Raw genomic sequence first — 19,865 nt, forward strand, 5'->3', positions numbered from 1 at the left:
TGTTTCACGTTAATTTAATTTATGTGCGTGGCTCGTTATTATATTTTAAAAGATATTTTATTAACGTAGCGATATTTCAAAGAAAATATCAACATACCTTTCGTCGCGAAATGCAGTTGTTAATTAATTCCCATTAATATGTTATAAATGAACGCGCTGGGTTCGTCTACGAATGCTTTTCAATGGGACGCGCTTTAGAAATTTTTCGAGATTGAACGCAAAACTCAATGGAAAATTTGCTAAATAGGTATTTTCGATCGATTGGAGGATCGATGTTGCTCCATACTTGATTGAGACAAACTGATAATTAGATTTAGTGCAACTAATTGCGCCGGAACTGAATAAGCACCGCGTGCTAGCAAAACGAGGAACCGATTACTTTTTATTTTATTTCTCTTCATATATTTCTTCCAACGCGTTTAAAATTCAATTGCGGAAACGTTATCGCAGTTTTTGGAACATCTATCCGTGAAAACATTTCTTTTATTTAATATCGATTTCCCACTCGTCAATTTATCCACTCTGCGGGATTTTTTTTAAATAGGTGGATCAATAGCTCTTGTATGTTTGCGTCCGTATGTGGTGTTATATGATACTACTGAAGACACGTTTGATAAAATAAAAATCAGAATATTTCTCGATCAAATAAAATAAATGTTAGCTAGAAAATTGCACCAGTCAGGTTTTTTTTATTTCGTTTACCTTGTAAAATCTCACTCAAAATCCAATTCGTGGGTTAGGCCGCTCGTTTTTTCGTCTCTGATGAGAGAGAGAGAGAGAGAGAGAGAGAGAGAGAGAGAGAGAGAGAGAGAGAGAGAGAGAGAGAGAGAGAGAGAGAGAGAGAGAGAGAGAGAGAGAAACGCCCATTTAGCAGTAACAGTTTAAAACTGGAGCAGAACATAGACCATTGCGTGCATCGGTCAACTAGATTATTTAACTTTTCTCCTGATAATAAATTCACTATCCTCAAACCCGCGGGTTTTTATTTTATTGTTAATTCGCTTTTCACTATCGTTGGCGTTGAATTAACGTTAATAATTACTGAAAATTACAGCGATAAAACGATTTAAACACACACCCACCGCTGAAACTTTATCATGCAACAATACCGATCAAATTACTCGTTACGTCGCACAAACTCAATGCAATCAAGACAATCACGTTGCACAGATAATATAGACCACACTTTGAATTACGATCTCAAAAGTCATTACAATGTTCCGTATCTTACGTACATACATTTCTAAACTGAATCCAACTGATGCGTTGTCCGATCGTGACTTTATCACGTTCGATTGAAAGTGACTTCGCCTTTAACGAACCGGAATGTAATTTCGTTATCGATTTGCAGCGCACGGCGATGCAATTTCGCGTTGCACCGGGGACACTGGAAAGCGTCATGGAAAGCCGCAAAAATGAGGTAGAGCTTTTCCATCAGCAAGGGAATCTCGTCAAAGGAAAATGTATCGACGTCGATTAACCACGCGAGGTGATATTTCCCACGTCGGACCCGTCAAATTAACGTCGCGTTACAATTCTCCGCGACGATTTTTCTCCCCCTGTTGAAAAATCCATTAAATAACGTTTTGCAGCTTTCCAGTGACGTTTTAAAGCTCGCGAGTAAAATGTGTGAAACTCGATCGTAAGGCGCGTTTCCCGCGAGAATACGCCACTTCTCGCGCAAAAGGTCCTCGCGCCGTAAAAGACGGACCTAGACTGAAAGGAAGTCTCGTAACAGATGTGGGGTGCTGTTGAGCATCCGTGCATGACATTAGGGCAGGTGAGTTCGAATTTCGTTAGACTCAGGAACGTATTACGAACCCAACAGGTTTTTGCTTTGCACGTGCAAAACGTTTACGGTTCGTATCGTAATATCGTTTTCGAACAACCAAATTCATGTACGATAATCATAATTTTTTTCATACAGTCGTAGTCAAGTCATATAATTTTTGATAATTTTGTAATTTTTTAAAATGTGGAATTTAAATAATTATTTGATATTTTAAGTCAAATAAAAAGGATTAATATCAACGTTTGCATAGCTCTTTGTATTGTTTGAGTTTAATGTTTCCTTTTCATAAAATCTTCCAATTTTATAGAAATTACATTGCAGTATTAATTTTCCATTAAGAGAACGGTAAAAACATCTGATTAAAATTTAATTTTACGTTACACGTGGTGTTTCTAAAAAAAAAAAAAAAAAAAAAAAAAATTAAAAGATATAAGCTCCATTAATCTCTAATTTATTATTACTCTCAGCATTAAAGCACTCTCACCATATTCCATGTATATTATCGCACTGTGAGTTTTATATAATTAACATATATTTAATTCTGAAATATCTTCTTAGTGCAAATGATTTATTCACGTTGAAGTTTTGTTAGAAACTTTCGCTGAATGTGAACATCAGCGGTATAAAAATAATTACGCTGTATGCAAAAGATTATAATATTATTATTTGACGTCGCACCACTTTTGTTATCGCATTTTCTCACAAGTTTCCTCGGGTTACGTAAAAACATGACAGTACCACAAAATCCCATTTACATTCCACGCTTACGTACCGTGTGTAACAAAGTTCTCATTAACGCGCGTATGTTTCTTTTTACAAATGTAATTGTAATTTTGCAATCACTTTGAACGTCAGTTAGAACCAAAAAACGATCGCCATGAGCATTTGTCGTTTTTCCTACTCTTTTCTATTATTAAAAGATACGTGAAATTGTCAAACACCCGTTGTATTCGTACTTGCGTCGCAGGTGCCGCCCTTTTCCGGAGTGTTTTTCTCACACAGGACGCCGGACAGAAGGGTGAACAGCGAACGAACTCGTAACGGAAACTTTCCAAGTGTCCGTAATTCGATGCAAAATTTGAAAAGAGCGGAAGTAGGACAATCACAATGGGTGGAACAATCAGGAATTTCCAAAACTCGTCTTCTCGTAAGATTCCGCTTGGATTACAATCTCTCGTACGTGCAGAGCGAAAGCGAGTAGATAATTAAGAAACGAGCTCCCCGCGTGACGTAGATCAGACCGTTTCGGAAATTTAGTTGACGATAAGAACTATAAAATAACCGTGACGTTGGCGCGGTTGGAGGAAACGATTGTAGATTCTTTATTATTCTTCTGTGTCTCGCATTGCTGACAGTGCGGAATAAAGAAAGCCCGCCATGCATACAGATCATTCTCAGATTCTGAATAATCCAGTCCGACTCACTTAAAATAAGACTACGCGAGGTAAATTTATGGGTAAGAAAAAGACAGATGGGTGAGAAAGGGTCCATTTATAATCATAAAATTCGGGAGGGATGTTATATAGGTATAAATTTTTGTAGCGAGAAAGATTATTCAAGAAATCCAATTTCTACGTTCTTTTCGATATTCCCGCGAAGAAATGTAACTAAAGATTTATTTAAAATAAATAGGAAAAGCAAAAAAAGACTTGCGTTTAGGAAAATTTAAATTGTGGAATAGGTTTCGGGGGTATGCGTGCGCACAAACGCATATGTAATTATGGTATAGTTTCATTTAGGTCAGACGAAAGAAAAACTAATTTCAAGGAAAATCTAGGAGAATCTCATTTCCGCCTGTCACTTCCGATCACGATTCACCGACGGTTGTGTTGAACACATTTACATAATCCGATCTTATGGATGTGGTTTGTGCAATCGATGCATAATATTAAGTCTCATAACTTGACGGTAATTGCTGTTTTCATCAAGAGGTTGCTGTCGTAAAGATTTTTTTCTGCTTTTCCCCCTTGCCTTCTGTTATGCACACGATACGTACTTACTTTAATATACTTTCTTCTTCCCTTTTTTTTTCCACGTCTAACAAGAAAATTAATTCTTTAAATTTATTTACAACTGTAAGAAAACTGATGAAACGCTACAGTGATTACAATATTTAATGCAGAAATTAAAATTAATTTTTAGGTAATAACTGATAGCACAGGTGAATACATTCATGATTTAATTAAATTTAATTCAAAGATATTTCTCATTGCTAATTAAATGGGTGATATATCATACATTGCTACATTGAAATTAATGTTTGTTATGTTATGTTATAAATAATATTCTAATTCATCGTATTATAAAAGTAAATAATTCTGTATTAATTAATTGAATTCATTTTTGCATTTTAATTTTTAAACGTGGTGAAAATGCTGTAAATCATATAATGCGTTATAATATAATTAAATATATCTTCTTTCATGACTTATTACAAAGTCAGATATCGAATAAATATAAGCAATAAGAAATTAAACGTCGATATAAAAGATATCGACGTTCTATTAAATTATAAAAAATTAGAGTAGTATGATTTATCTATTTTTGTCACTTGTATGCGTTTGATTTCGTCGTCTATCGTATCAACCCGTTGCATATACCCAATCACTTTTTCGAGTTTACTTCGAATTTGTCGCACGTACAAGTCCTTTTAAATTCTTTTGCGACACCCTGGCACATTCGGAAACCAACGACAAGCCAAATCGTCTATATTCATCTTCTACTTTTAGCCGGAAACGTAGTAACGTTCATGGAAGAACGCGGACCCTCTTCACGAAAGTGAAAGCAAATCGTCTCTAGGGACGAACGATATGTCTTGGGTAATCAATTGAAAGTTATGATCCTTCGGATCGACCATTTATCTCTCGATGTTACGTGATTGGAATAAATAATGCGGAAACAAGACGAAAAACGAGATCCATCTTTAAATCCTTATTGTAAATTGTAAATTGTAAAGAATTTTTTATTAGAAATTATTAGAATTAGATAATCGATACGCTATCTCTGCGCTGGCAGAGATGTTTTCGTAGCGCAAAATAAGCAACGCGAGACAAGATTTATCAGTAGCAGAAACGTAATGATAAATGTTCCACATAGCTTCTTAAAAATGGATAAATAATGCTGAGGGCGTAAAATGAGACACACCGCGATACGTGTAATAAAACCTTCTCGGAAAGCATTAGCTGTGCCAGTTAGCGCGGCTCCGTCGGTCGAGAGTTCTCAAGGCGGTTCCAGAGGCGATTAACGTAGCCTCGGAGCGGTCTATCGACGTAATTCGATCTCCGTTTCGTTCCCCTAAAACTACCGCTCGCAATTCACCAAGTAATCGGATCGACCTGGCGTGGCGGGCATTCGTCTCGAGGTCTCCTTCTCGTTAAAACTCACCGGCGGCTGCGGCTGCGACTGCGGCTGCGGCTGCGGCTGCGGCTGCGGCTGCGGCTGCGGCTGCGGCTGCGGCTGCGGCGCCGTTGCACCGAATGTAGAAACCGGTTTATACCGCGCGACGATTCCCGATGCATTCGTCGATGCGGTCCGCGAGGTCCTCCACCTTTCCCTCTCAGAGCCCACCTCGTCCCTTGTGCATTTTCATCAAAGCTCCGTCCGTAGATGAGTTTCACGAGGATCCCAATGCTCCTCGCGATCCGCCATGTCGACCGGCCACGGTAGAGATCTCAATGATATCGACGACCCGATTCGGTGGGCGTTGAAATTTATTCGACTCCCGCTTTCGAAGGCACTTCGCCTGAAGATTCTCGAGATTTGACGAGCGTCACTACTGTGCACCTTTTTAAATTCCGTCCACCTTCTTTTATCATGGGAAACTTCCTTTATCAGTCGTTGCGCTTCTCACGTGGCACTGTTGACTCCTTGATCGTTAACAAAATCGCTTTCTCGTTAGTCGCATCTCGTTTCACTCGCGCCGCAATCAATCGAGCACGAAGTAACCGGTTCTCAAAAACGATTTCACTTAGTTATCGTTGGCCACCGTTAGAATATATTCTATCTTTTCTCCTATGCATAACGACGAATGATTATTCCGTAAACTCCAAAATTACAAAGCGAATGAAAGAGAAAAGGATAATCGTTGAACTGAAAATATGATGGAATTTTTATCAGTCGGTGACGCCGACTGACTCGCAGTCGCGACTCACAATCAGTAAAATCCAAGTAGGTACGACCGCGCGTAGGACACGCGTGGAGTCTGTCAACACGCGTGACAACTGGCCTTCTTTGTTCATCGTCGCGTTCACCATTTCCTCGGCGGGATATCGCGAGTGCGCAGAAGCGCGATCACCGTCGACTGCACAGGTTTCTCAGACCTGCGACTCGCGACTCGCGATGGCGTGGACGTTAGATCGGAGTTCTTTCCTTCGTCAGGGCAGGAGGACGTAAACAAAGCGCGGGAGACGATTGGCTGGAGGAGTGCGACCTGTCTGGGCAGGTACCAGGTAACATCGCCCGTCTCTTGCCTCAGGTGTACACGGTTTCCGGTTTCGATGCTTTCAGGCGCAATCGAGCACCACGCGAGAATGTAATAGGGATCGCCATTCCGCAGGCTCAGTCTAAGTGCGGATAAGCTTACCGAATGCCCCATCGTATGCGCGGAAAATTATTAAACTGATTATTTTACCAATTATCTCCGTTCTAAAATGGATTACGGCATGAGAAAGCAAAATTGCAATTTTGATATTGTTCGTAGTATTTATACAGTCCACGCGCAGGTTAATATTATACGCGGCATATAATTATAAATGCAAGTTAATCCGGATATTATCATGTCCCTCGACAAGCATCGTTGAAATTTATCGATGTTGCAAACGCCGATATTTTATTCAACGTATATTTTACTCATCTCACATTGTACGAAAAACTTTTTTAAAATAGCAAATGTTTCCAATTTCTTAGGGTAATTACTAATTTGACAAGTATAACGGATACTAATGTTCAGAATCCTGCCAACAATGTCGTTTTTGCAATTTAACTTTAAACCACAGGGGTCCCCGGCGACTATAAACTTTCTATCATGGACTTATCCCTCAAGCGGAAGGTTGTCGAGAAATACTTTTATCATAAATGGTGGTTATAGACAAACTTATCTAGTTAAACTAAACAATATAGTTTCTCCAATAAAAAATAAAATAAAATAAAATAAAATACGAGAGATTGACCCTAATATTCGAAAACAGCATGCCGTCTCATTCTTACATATCTATTTTATCTTGTAAAGGTTATGATAAATTTTAGTACTTGCGTTAAATTGACGTTTTAAAAGAATACATATAATGCGTTATACGATAAATCGCATATTACAGTCACCGATAAAAAAAAAAAAAAAAAAAAAAAAGAAAGAAACGCGAGAAGAAAAATAAAAATCCACTTTCCGGGTTTGTAAGCAAAGATTGTTAAATGTCAAGCCTCTCAGCTATCGTACCCGTATTTAATCTATATTGCACATAGCCACTTTTATAGACAAGTATTAAAAAATGATGCCTGCGATGTCATAAAATATGTTTTGTTCTTACAACGACGTGTCGTAAAATTGTCCATATTAACGCTTTTGCAACCGTGTTCCACATGCCTCTTATCTTTTGTAGAACAGTCTCGGATTATTTACGCGCAAACGCGTGCTTTTCAACAAATATTATTGACGCTTTGCGTATGTAAAATAATATTTATTACAAGTGTCTGTTAATTGATGCATGTTAAACTGTACGCGGTGGATAATTGAAGTTTACAACTTTCGTCGTTACGTTATTACGAACGATTATTGGGAAGCTACAACTTGGTCCATATATTACATTACAAGCGCGATGACGATTCGCTCGAACTCGATTAATCGCGAAAGTTGTAAACTCGACGCGGATATAGATTAATCAATCATTTAAATCTGTGAGAGCAAGTTTCGTGCAAGACGATGCAAAACTCATTTCTTAAATAGACATAAAACTGCAGTAATTTCTCTGTTAATTAACGCGCAAAGAGAATTTATTTTATCTATATTTTAATTAAATGGATTCTTCCCTCCGTGCATAAAATCTTTCGGAGAAATTATTATCCGTTTATAACGGCATGATTATCGTAACATAAAGCGATTATTAATGTCTTTTGAGTCGCTGCTCGCAAATACGCTAACTGAGGCTTTCTTGAAATAAAATACTTTTAGTAATTCTCGTCGACAGATACGACGGATCCTGAGAGGTAAATATATCGAGCGTTCTGTATATTAAATGCCTGGGCGAGCTGTCGCACTAATTTCGCAAACATCGCAGACCCTGTGCATGATAAAATCGTTCCGCGACCCAGTTAATAATTTACAATTTACATAAAATTACTCCCGGCATCAGCAATTCTTCTTCTTTGACCAAACACTACCGTCCAATTAATTAATTAGCCTTCTGTTCGTTAGATAAACGTTTTTCTTTTCTTTTCTTTCTTCGTCTTAAATTGCAAAGCTTCTAATTGAAATAGTTTCAATTAGAAGCTGTGCAATTTAAGGCGAAGAAAAGAACGTTTATCTAAAATAAAATTTAAAAGAAAAGCTATTTTTCTCTCGATTGGCGGTCTCCGTAAAACGCTTAGCATTTTTCTTAATGACGCGGTAACTTACCTACAACAGCTCTGTGCCCTTTCACTCTTCTGCCGATGTTAGGCGAAACTATGCTCAGTCTATCGTTTCTCGCTCCCAAGAGTGGGCTAGGACTTCTTCTCGGTGGCGGGTGCTCGACAAATAGGCCGTAACTGCTGCCAGCGCTCACGCCGTTGTTTCCACCGATTGTTCCTATTCCTGTCAATCCCCATTCCGCCACGCTGTCGATGGAACTGCTCCTTGGTAGACAGGAACTCGTCGTACTGTAGTCCCGTCTGTCAATTAATATTATTCGATTAACGCGAATAAAAGTTGTAGCAAAAAAAAAAAAAAAAAAAAAATTATAGATTGTTCTCTTTACAAAAATTTTAATACATTACTCAAGATTTTTTCGTCACGCGTTTCCTATCTGCAATTTTTCGGGTATTTTATGTAATTAATTTATCATGTTTTACGTAAACAGAACCGTAAAATCCGCGATAGGAAAAAAATAAAATAAAATAACGCGAGCTGTATATTCCAAGCTCTCTTCGATAACAGCAAGAAAGAGGAATTCCGTTCATGTGAATGACGCGTTGATGTGACGAGGATCGTAAATCAAGCGATCGATGCATTTTCATGGGCGCGGTTCGCACGAATTGCCGATGCATGCATCGCAGGATGCTTTTCCCCGTTTTAAGCGTTTCCCTGTCGACCTACCATACCATCGCCGAGGTGACGGTAATTTAATATTACCGAGAGGGCACACACATACGCGTTTACAGTATAATGAAGACCCCAAATGACCAAATGACTAGGGTGTTTCAAGTACATTTACACCTATGCTCGTGTTACCGTTATATTTTTTTTCGCTCATCGTTCAATAAAGTAGAAAGTTAGTTTTATTTGGAGCAGTCAGATAAAAAAATCAAATCGATAACAAGTTTCATGTACGAAACGTAAGCAATTAATTTTACATATTTGCATGTAATACATTACATTCCGACGTTTTACGTATTGTTAAAAATTATATTGTTTAACGTGCATTGTGCTCTCTTAATTTATTTCTTGCAATACCAATGTCATTCTCTTAACGAAATAATTATTCAACGTGAGAACTAAAAAAAGCTCACCTAGTTTAAGAATAAGGAATTTTTATTACAAAAGAGAGTCCGTGATATGAGTCAATCAAACTTAATGTAAGAAAATAATCACTCTCACGATTGAGATAAAACTTGATTTACGCTTGAATCAAGAAGATCGAAGTTGTGTAAGTGGCATTAAAGAGATAAGATATCGAGGGATAAGAACGAGAAGGGGACTCTCCCTGTTACTCTCTAATCGTGTTTAACTCCATGACTTTTTTCAAGATTAGAACCAACGTAGAATGAAGCGAAGGTTGTTCCGCCGAATATTCGATCTCGATTCTTCCTCGTAAACGCAGTTTCTTGGAAACTAAGTTCGGTGACATTTATATATTTTAATTCATGCAGAAGCAATTTTCGTAACTTGAAGCGCTTACAATTATTAGCCATAATAGCAATGTAGAAAGAGCAGGACAGGCCGACCGTTCCGAGAACGACATCTGTAACAATCGGTATTGTCGTCTGGGAATTCGTGTTTTCGAAATGTGAATGTGTTGAGGAAAATTGCTTTCCACTTTACGTGTAGCGATATATACAGCGAGTTACCGCGCAGGAAATCTATCAAAGCGCTATTCATCGACACGATCAATAAAAGCATACTTACAATAGTATCACTAACTAGGAAACCACTCTATGCTCGCTCGTCATCGATTTCAATGAGAAACTTGATGCCGTGCCCTATTTGCCATAGAGAACAATAATATTTTATGGAACGCACGGTTATACCCGAGCTATCTAGTATTACGAATATCTCTTGAAAAAAAAAAAAAAAAATGACGTTACATTCGCTGTACAACCACTTTTCCTTTCTGAAATCATTTATCGTCTGGATAACTTATCGCAGCCATTTCCGAAAGAGTTCACTAAGCATGAGCGATTTATGCACATCGTTACTTACCAAGGTTTCCTTAACAATCTAATATTTCTATAGTCACGCGAAATAAATGCTCGATCATATCGCCAGTCATGCGACGGATGGGTAGAAGACGTAGACGGAATGATTAAGTGATCGTAGTCGAGAAAATCACTAAAGAGTCTGTTGCAATATATTTCGCGGATGTCTAGATAAAAATTTTAAGAAAAGATTAAGAAATAAAAAAACATATCCTTACTTTGTTCGTAATTCGGTAAAGAATTGGTCGATTCTTTAGCACCTTCGATTCAGAATTTAATTCTAATCCGACAGAACGATTTGCAGAGCAAACGCTGAGTGCCGATTATTAAGCAGTTCCGTCGAGCGAGACGTTTGTCTATTGGCTTTCCACCTAATTTCGTATTCCGTTGATTCCCGTTGATAACCGATAGCTCTCTATGTCGAACGCTGACTGGACCCAATCTCAAAAGCTCTATTCGCTACTCGAAACGCCAAAGTTCCTACAGATCCTTGAGATATATGATTTTTCGCTTCCTCGTCTCATTGATATATGAAATTAAAATGTCAGTCCCGTTAGCTCTTTCGTTCCTTATAGTCAGGTCAGTTCGGATCTCGTTGTTGACGGTTACGAGGGCTCATTTTCGCACGGTGAGAGCAGCACATAGTAGGTAGGTAGGTAGGTACTTTGAGATGCGCGGCACAGGCCGTTCGTTGACGTACCTCTCCCAGGAGAGCCGTCGTGGAATTTCATCACTCGGGGTGAAGCTCGGCCGCTGGTTCAAGAGCCTCGCGAGCCTGTTGAGAGGCTGTGAGCCGCCGATGCTGCTGCTGCTCAGCCTGCCGCTTCTACCTGAGTGTTCCTTGGAGGATTCTCTGCTCGCTGGACCAGAGTCGGAAACGCGGCGCTCTGTCACAGAGGAAATCCGACATGAAAAATTGTGCACGGGGCGCGCAATCAACGATTCTCGGTTGCCGACGAGAGTCAATACCGGCGTAAAATTCATCCGGCAACTCCCTCGGCGCTCTCACGGCTATTTCGCGTGTACGAAGAGAACGAGCTTTGCGATGATCGTTGGTCGTTTTATTTTTGCAACGCGGTCAGGTTTCCTCAACATCAAACAGTTTTGGAAAAACACATTTTTCGGTAAAACAGCAAAAAGAGAGTAATTACGAAAACGTGTTGTATATTTTAAACGTATTCCAATAGGTTCGTCAATAATAAAATTAAATGTATATAAAATAATTCTATTAAAATCCAATAATATATGTTATTCGAATTTTTATTAAATTATATTAAATATACATATATGCAAATGCTGCAAATGTATTAAAAAAGGTCCCAATTATACTGAGAAAAAATAACATACTTGCGGAAATGCGACGACGCTCGCTTTGACGCGTTACGTTTTACCTGTTTTTGCATAGTATTCACTGAACTCGTGCTCAGTTTTTAATGACTCTCCATAATGTTAACTCTTTTATTAACATGCTCCAAGTCTGGATTATGTACATTAAGACGAAACTACATTGTGGAAATATTAATATACATGATTGATCTTTATCAATAATCTCAATAGAAGAACTGGCAATCTCTTATCAGGTCTACTTAGATTTGCATGCGTGGGAAGAATGAGAGAGAGAGAGAGAGAGAGAGAGAGAGCGTTTAATAAGTGATACGAGGCTGCGAGAGCGTAAAGAACATCAATTTCTGAAGCGTAAACGCGACTGGCAATGAAAAAGTCCAATATAAACTCGAGAGTCCATTCTATGAGTTATCGCATAAATTCTTAGTACCTTACCTATCGTGTCGTCCGTAAAGGATATTCTTGGCGTAAGAAGCTTGGTACAATGGGAAGCCGTGCTTCCGCGCTTTGCGCAGGTCGTATTGTCCGTGGAAGGTGGAACAACCGATATCCCCGTTGTAACCGCTGAATGCGAGCGAAAGATGACCATGATTAAATGTGAGAGGAGCTGCGTACAGCGCGTATTCTTAGCGAGTCGAAACGTAACGTAACGTTTCTACTATTTAGCAACTGTTGAAACTTACGACTAAATATCGAGATACTAGATGCGAAATTGCAAGTAATAAATGCTTAATTACACACAATGAGTAGATAATGCAATTAACGACGTGCAGGCTAAGTTGTACTCATACGTATGTAATAAGATACGATTAATATTACTTAACTTATCGCTACGTTATTTTGATGATGAAAAAAAAAAAAATATTAAATATTAATTTGCCATCTGTCGGTGTCGCGAGGAAAAACGTAAGGGAAGAAGAGATGCCATAGAACAATGGTAAAGGAGCAGTATCGTGACTGCGTCATCAAAAGCGGATTGCCAGGCGTAGAGAGGATAGAAATGGAGCATTTTAAGATTACTGCGTACTCGAAACGCGAAGGAGTGGTTGCAGGCAACGGTTGTTACAAGATAAAAGAGAAAGATTATCGTAACAGATGGATCTATACTGATAGACAACAATGACGGCGGTACTCTCGGTGTACGAAAAATGTAATGTAAGGCATTCGCGGAAGAGGGTAAAAGTGGTCTTGGCTCTTAATAGTCACCGTTGTAGCGTGCATCGATTTGCGCTTGCAGGATGTTGAGCCCGGGGACGACGATGGCCGGCAGAGTTCTCGAACGCAAAAGCGGAGCTGGCCGCCCTCCGGGTCCGCGTACTTGTGATCTGTTCTCGGGTTTGCATTCCGGCACAGGTGCGCTGTAACAGAATAATAATTATTGTGAAACAATGCCTCGCTGTTCCATCCGCGATTATCAATTTACGTATTCGAAATTATTCATTCAGACCCGTGTTTATCAGCGCTAAAGTAACGCGATAGCGGAAATTAATTGTAGTTGGATAAACTAACTGTCCGCGGTGGTCATTGGATGCGGTCATTTAATTTTCATCGTTGCCACGTGTAGAAACGTCCCGCGTATCGTATCGTATCGTATCGTATATGTAGATATCATTTCGTAATTCGCTAGATTGACGTGATGTAATCTCGGCGGGCATAAATTAGATCAATATTAATCTCTGGCGTCACAATTAAGCTTCGGATGTTAGTAAAACTAGTTTCTGTTATTAATTCCTACGTGTTAGAATGTTGGTTACTATTAATCTAATCGTCACACCCATAATTACATCGTAATTTCGGTATTATAATTAATCATCAATATATAAAATAATTAAAGCAGGTTTCTAACGCTTGTTAAAACACTCTGGGTGGGATCTCGTATAATTTAAAATAATTTTTTTCTTTAATATTTTATTTCTCGCGAAAAATTATTTTAAATAAGAATTTATTCAACAATGTTAATTTTTTTTTTACTTTTTCAAAAATTTATTTTTTATATAAATTTGTACATAGAAACCCTGCAATGTTATCAATAATTCTTTACGTATAACAGAAAGATAATATTTTTCCTCCAAAATGTACTTTATTCCTTGCAAGAACTAGTAGCGTATAACAAAATGTCATCACGCGATACTTCAATTCAAGTTTTCCCGGAAATTTGCTTGCCCTATACGATTTTATACCCTCTAGCAAGGGTCTTTATAATATAGATATATAAAGCCGAACGACCAATACTCAACGAGGACAGCACTCTGTAGCGCAGATATTTCTTCCGAAATTTTTCAATTTCAACTTAAATTGCTATTTTAAAATAATTATTTGATAATTTCGTGAATAATCAAATTTGAAATATTTTTTGAAAGGCAAGAATAGGGCGGAATTAATTAATTCCGGTCTGCTAGGGTACATAAAAATTAAGTAATTTGCGTCGCCGCAAACCGAAAATCTATTTTTCGTGCGACACTCTCTATTGGAAACATCTTCCTCGGGAAGGTGAGCAAAGACAAACGTATATCCTAACTAAGTCTTTCCGAGTTTTCCCGGCTAAAAGTACGTACGGGGGAGTTCTGTATCTGCAGTGACACGTCTCACGAAGAGTCCTTGATTGCAGTAACTTGCTTTGTTCAAAGTGCACTTTCCGCCGAACTTTCTCGCGCACGTCGTTTCGTTTCTTTTGATCACTCGCGATCTTTTATTTCTTTCAAAACGCTCGCAATGTTTCCTACGATATTTTCAACGAAACGTGATAGACTCGTCCTTACAGATGTAATCACGAATTTCATATCTTAATCCTTTTTCAAACGCAGCCTTAATGATGAAACATCATTGATAAGACTCGACGTAAAATGTGTGATTTTTCCCCAAAATTTTTAACGACGATATAAAACTGAGATGAAAATAAATTCAACGATTTCACACACGTGAATTCGTTTTATATACAATTTAGAGATATCTTGGGAATTACGCGTCGCTCGCGAAAGTTCGCAAGAATTAAAGCCGCTCCCGTGACAGCGATACATCCATCGCACGGTTTACAAAGGCGATTAAGTTTGCGACTTTCTACCAACGCGAAAAGCAAGCGTAGACTTTTTACACGTTTAATATACTTTTTAACTTTACAACAAAATCAAGGTGTGACTTATATTCGTTATAGCGTTGTCACTTAAAAAAAAAAAGAAACAAAATCTGTCTAGTATCGGTCGTTTAGTCTCTGTCTAGCGCGGACCATGTATCTAAATAGATTTTTTTTCTCCGCGTACTTGTTTACTGTTGTGGGTTAATCTTACGTAACGCTCGCTCGACTGCCAAATTCGCCGAATTCACCGGGCAAACCGGTTTTCGCCGCCCGCCGCCCGCGCGTCCACCATCCTTGCGAACTCGGAAAGCGAAGCTGTCCAGCCGGCCAGATGTCAACACACGCACGCCCTAACAGTATCGCGGTGGTCGTCGAACCCGGCGACCAGCGATTTCGGCAGTCGAGCACTTGTTGGGTAGGTCAAGACGCGGAATAGACTTAGCGCGCGGCGAAAAAACCAAGTTAGATCAACGATACATCGCGGAAAAAGTACCGCTGCAAAATGCCACAACAATGGCATTACTTTACTAATACGTTTCTAAAGTTTTTGTTTTTTTTTTTTTTTTTCTGCAACCGAGATAGAAGACAGGATGCCGGCGAGATTCGCGAGAGAGTAGTTTTAAAGCAGATGAAATTAAATCAGGCCATTTAATGACGAAGTAACGAGCGAAGTGAGGCTTGAGAAAAATTTCAGCGAGATCGACGGCAAGGAGAAAAACGTTGATCCTCGGGATAGAATAAAAACGGCGAGATGAGAAAGGTCTAATTGGGGTATTGGGATCGTCGTCGTCGGCAAATCGATAAGATTGAGGAGAATAGCGCGTCCTTGAAACGGCATCGGGAACGCCCTTTAAGTCTTCTCTCGACTTACGGGGACGCACGCGAATTCATAATTGAGCTTACGGTGTTACGTATGAGACTAACAACGCAAACGAGAATAATTGCCGACCCTTATATCCGGAGGGAGACAAAACGAATTTTTCGCGAGGGAAATAGTTGCGCCGCTGGGAAAAGATATTCGTCGCCCGCGATATTTACCTTCGTCGTTTGTACGCGTCGGCGCAGCAAAGAAGATTGCTGTCGCACATTCTCGGACATAAAGCTCAGGCGGCATCAGCCGCCTCAACGGGATCAGGATATGTCAGAGACGATTATTCGCCTTGCAGTCGATCGTGCGTGTTTTTCTCCGACACAGCGTGGATACAAAAGTCGGGCGGTTGTCCACGTCGAGGATATATTCGATCGCGTTTAGCGAGAAAGAGTCAACAACGACTTTTCTATAGCGCTCCGCAGTGGTTGAATACTTTTCAATCGACATGTCGATAGGAGAATAGAACGCGGCCGGGCTTGGCGCTAACCCAGCGACCCAAATATACGGCAGAGAAAGAAAGCCTTTTTCTGCTTCCAAAAGGAAAAGGGAAAAGAGAAAAAGGGAGTATAGTCAATTGAAATATATGTGTGCGCATTTAAGAGCGTTTTTTATGTTGCGTAAGTGCAAATAAAAAAAAATAAAGGATTACGGCTTTGGTGATAATTTTCAAGAAAAACTGAAAAAAAATATGGCGAAATAAAAATAAGATTTTTATTTAATAGCAATTAAATCTAAAAACAGCGCTGTTTATTTATTTTTTATTATCGCGCAATCAATTCTGGGCTACCATTTAGGATTTTTATAATTTCTTCTTAAATGAACAAATTATTCTTTTCAATAATGTATTTCTCGCTAGACGTTTCTATTACGTTCCACTCAGAAAAGGCAAAAAAAAAAAAAAGCTAATGAAAAAAACATAGTACCTTAGTGCGGTTCGCGGAATCACCTCTGACTTTCCCTCCGACTCTCGATTACGCTTTGACCCTTGCGATAGTATTTCTGGATCAGCGATTCGTCCTGAGACGATATTAAAGTACGACCGTCTCTCCTTCGATTCTTGACGTTCGAGAAATCACAGAGACCTTTGCTGCACCCTCGCATAAATTTCTCGCAAAACGACGATGGCGAATTTGCAAATTGTGTTCCGTTGTGTCCCGGAACTTCTCGCGTACATTATATTCTGGACAAGGTCAAATGTGAATTTTAGAACGGCAAAGAGGCAAGGGAGTGACGGGTCATCCTGGTACAACAACCAGGAAATGTATGCCGAGAATGCTTTACATCGGTGCAATAAATTCGCCAGTAACGAACGCTCGGCGTTGATGTAGATTTACGATGCGTCGCACCATCAGAATGTACTTAACTTGGTGCAATCAGCTTGGAAGCTCCAACTCTGCGACATTTCATGGCTCGCTGACATAATTTTGTAATATTAAAAAGAAAAAAAAAAAAGTAATGGGTGCTGGCAAAATCGCAGCTTGTCGATAGAGAAAAATAATTTGTCGATATGTTTTATTATTATAAACTCTAACTTTTTTTTTTTTTTTTTTATTACCAGATTACTTTAAATATCTCGCGTTATTAATGCTCGGGTAAAACACGTGTCGCGAAAGATGTAATGAGAATTTGAATTTAATAATAATTCCTTTGCGTGCGCGCAGTGACTATAATAAAGGTGGAATCTGTCATTTAATTAGGTTTACATCCCGGCTTATATGAGCTCGTTAATTTGTTTGTTGTCCCAATGATCTTTTATCGATATATCACACATAAAAGCCGCGATGAAGAAGCGAGTCGTTTGTTTTCACTGTGCCCACTCTAAAATATAGAAGGCCGGCGATCCTCGATGAGAGAAGGCAAACGAAGAATACGTTGCAAAGTGGAAAATCAATAGCGGCTATTTATACAAGCGGAAAGATTATTGATCGCGTTGGGGAAAGACAGCCGCACCATCTCTCATTTATCTTTGATCTTTCATCGGTTTCTCTGATCATCGACGCGGCGTCAATCACTTCTGTTTCACACCGACAGGCGCGATATCCGATGTGCGGTTAATCAAAACGATAATTTGTCAATTCCGCGATACTCTTTTTTCACAACGATACAACAAGCTTTTTCGCTAATTGTTTTCAGCTTCGCGAATATAAACTTTCCTGTCTCCGAAATCTCGCGTATTTATCCTTGTAAATTTTTAACCGAGATCATTATGAGTAACGCGGCAATTACTCATATACATATAATATTTTTTGCACATCACGCACGATTAAAACTTAATTGAAATTTAATTAAATTTCAGCGCACATAGCGCATATATGTATACATATCGCATTTGTGGTTTCTAATCTGGAATATAGCCAATTTCAATAATGCGAAAAGACCTTCGATTAATGTCGAGTATGTGCGAAAGGTGAGACCCTCTACAAATAAACGTTTCTTCCAATCGAGGTCTACGCCATTGCTAATTAGAAAAATATTTACTCATTCGAAAAATAGAACTGGCACGGTAAACGGAAAATAGCGCGATATAAAAAATATGTACATTTAACTGTACCGTTTCCTATGTTAATTATTAATTAAACACAAAAGCGTTATACTTGAAAAAAAAAAAAAATGTTATTTTTGATAAAAGATTTTATATCTCTGTTAAAAAAAAAAAAACGTCTATGTTAAAATTTTGAATTTAACATGTCTAATGTATACGTTCTGTATAAAATGCACAGGTTCTATCGAGTAAAATGTTGATAATAAATATATTTTTTGCGCAATATAAACCAATAATAATAATAATAAGAGTCAAAAGGTAACAGAGATAGGCACGAATATTTTACATTAATTAAGGTCAGACAGAAATAGAGGAGGAGGAGGAGACGTGACCCGAGTGTCGGCGAATCTTAACTGCGCAATTTTGCGCGAATATCAAGTGCCAATTATCGGATATTACGAGAACTGGAAGTATTATTCACTCATTCGTTGTTGTTTTATGGTAAAGTCAGTAAGGTGGCCGATTCTAAATTCCACTGTTAACAAAAAGCCTAGAGCGTTAAAAAAGGGAGATACCGTTTTATCGATTGATCAACTTTGTCGAAAATATTCGGCGAATTGAAATTAAAACTAAACTTGAAGCTCGCGATCTACTTATATAATTCTGTTTTTTCTTCTCTTTGTACGAATTCTTGTTAACGAATTTACTCGTAAATTCGCTCTGAACTCTCGCCACGTTCGAATTTTCGCTTATCAGCCTGAGGAAACGTTAGTCCTTGATATCCTCGTTTGTTTTTCTCCCGATGTGTTCTCTCTTTTTCTCAGCGATTCCCCTCGGTGCTGTTCAACTTTACTTTTTCGTCTCAAATTTTTCCTCTCTTTTGATGTCTACGTCTGAAAGTCCGCACCGCAATATCAGTAATTTCTTTCCAGAACAGAGACGCTACTCTCAGGTTTTCGATGTCGCTTGAAAATTGTTGCGAGCCTCGTGGAATCGATAATATTCCCAGCGAAGGATTATTTTCATTTCAGTATGGATCTTGGTCGAATATTATTTCACCGACGACGACTATTAGCAGCTTTTATTCTGCGTGAATGACTTTGAATCTAATAGCTTCTTTCCACTAGATGTGTCATGTGAGAAGGAATTTTTCTGCGATCCCACGTAAAAAAAGGTTTTCTTATACATCCCAGAGATTATTATGTGCGGCATGAATGTGTAAAGCTACCATCCATTAGAAGTTAATACTCGTCTTTTATTAGAAGGTTCGCCGTATCTTTTTTCAAGACGCATGAAGGATTTATAGAACAATAATCTTCTCTTTAAATACAATTTTCATGTACACAAACAATTTTGGGAAAAGAAAAAAAAAAAAAAAAAGAAACGACGTATTTTCGATCTTTATACCTACATTCTAAAAGCACCAGCGACGAGACAATTGATTCGCGTGCTTCCACGATGTAATTCTTCCTTCTCTTCGTTGTACACGAGCCTCTGACGCACTCGCTATCATGTAATTTTGTCTGTGACCTTCGCTGAAAACAGCGGACCCGCATTTCAACTCGTTTAGCCGTAACATCTTGGAAAACGAGGCGCTTTCAAGAAAGAAGATGCCACGCGATTTCTCACCCTCTCACTTCCCACGCTCGCATTCCGTGTACCACTTTGCCCGTATTTCGCGCAGGTATGAGTTTTCCAT

At 38.8% G+C, this 19,865-nt stretch overlaps 1 protein-coding gene across 3 annotated transcripts in view; it reads right to left on the minus strand.

The window, feature by feature from the left end:
* Wake (wide awake) overlaps positions 1-19,865 on the minus strand; it is a 71,135-nt gene that overhangs the window by 28,000 nt on the left and 23,270 nt on the right. For 2 of the 3 annotated variants that reach the window (XM_070674171.1, XM_070674169.1), the window contains exons 3-6: positions 12,947-13,098; positions 12,176-12,304; positions 11,097-11,283; positions 8,400-8,653 (exon numbers count right to left, since the gene is read on the minus strand). In XM_070674171.1, the coding sequence (XP_070530272.1) occupies positions 8,400-8,653; positions 11,097-11,283; positions 12,176-12,304; positions 12,947-13,098 (722 nt within the window). The remainder of the gene's footprint in view (positions 1-8,399; positions 8,654-11,096; positions 11,284-12,175; positions 12,305-12,946; positions 13,099-19,865) is intronic. The other variant, XM_070674170.1, reaches the window with a different exon arrangement.

The sequence above is a fragment of the Cardiocondyla obscurior genome, linkage group LG02, assembly GCF_019399895.1.
Source record: "Cardiocondyla obscurior isolate alpha-2009 linkage group LG02, Cobs3.1, whole genome shotgun sequence".
In the NCBI taxonomy this organism is placed as follows: Eukaryota; Metazoa; Arthropoda; class Insecta; order Hymenoptera; family Formicidae; genus Cardiocondyla; species Cardiocondyla obscurior.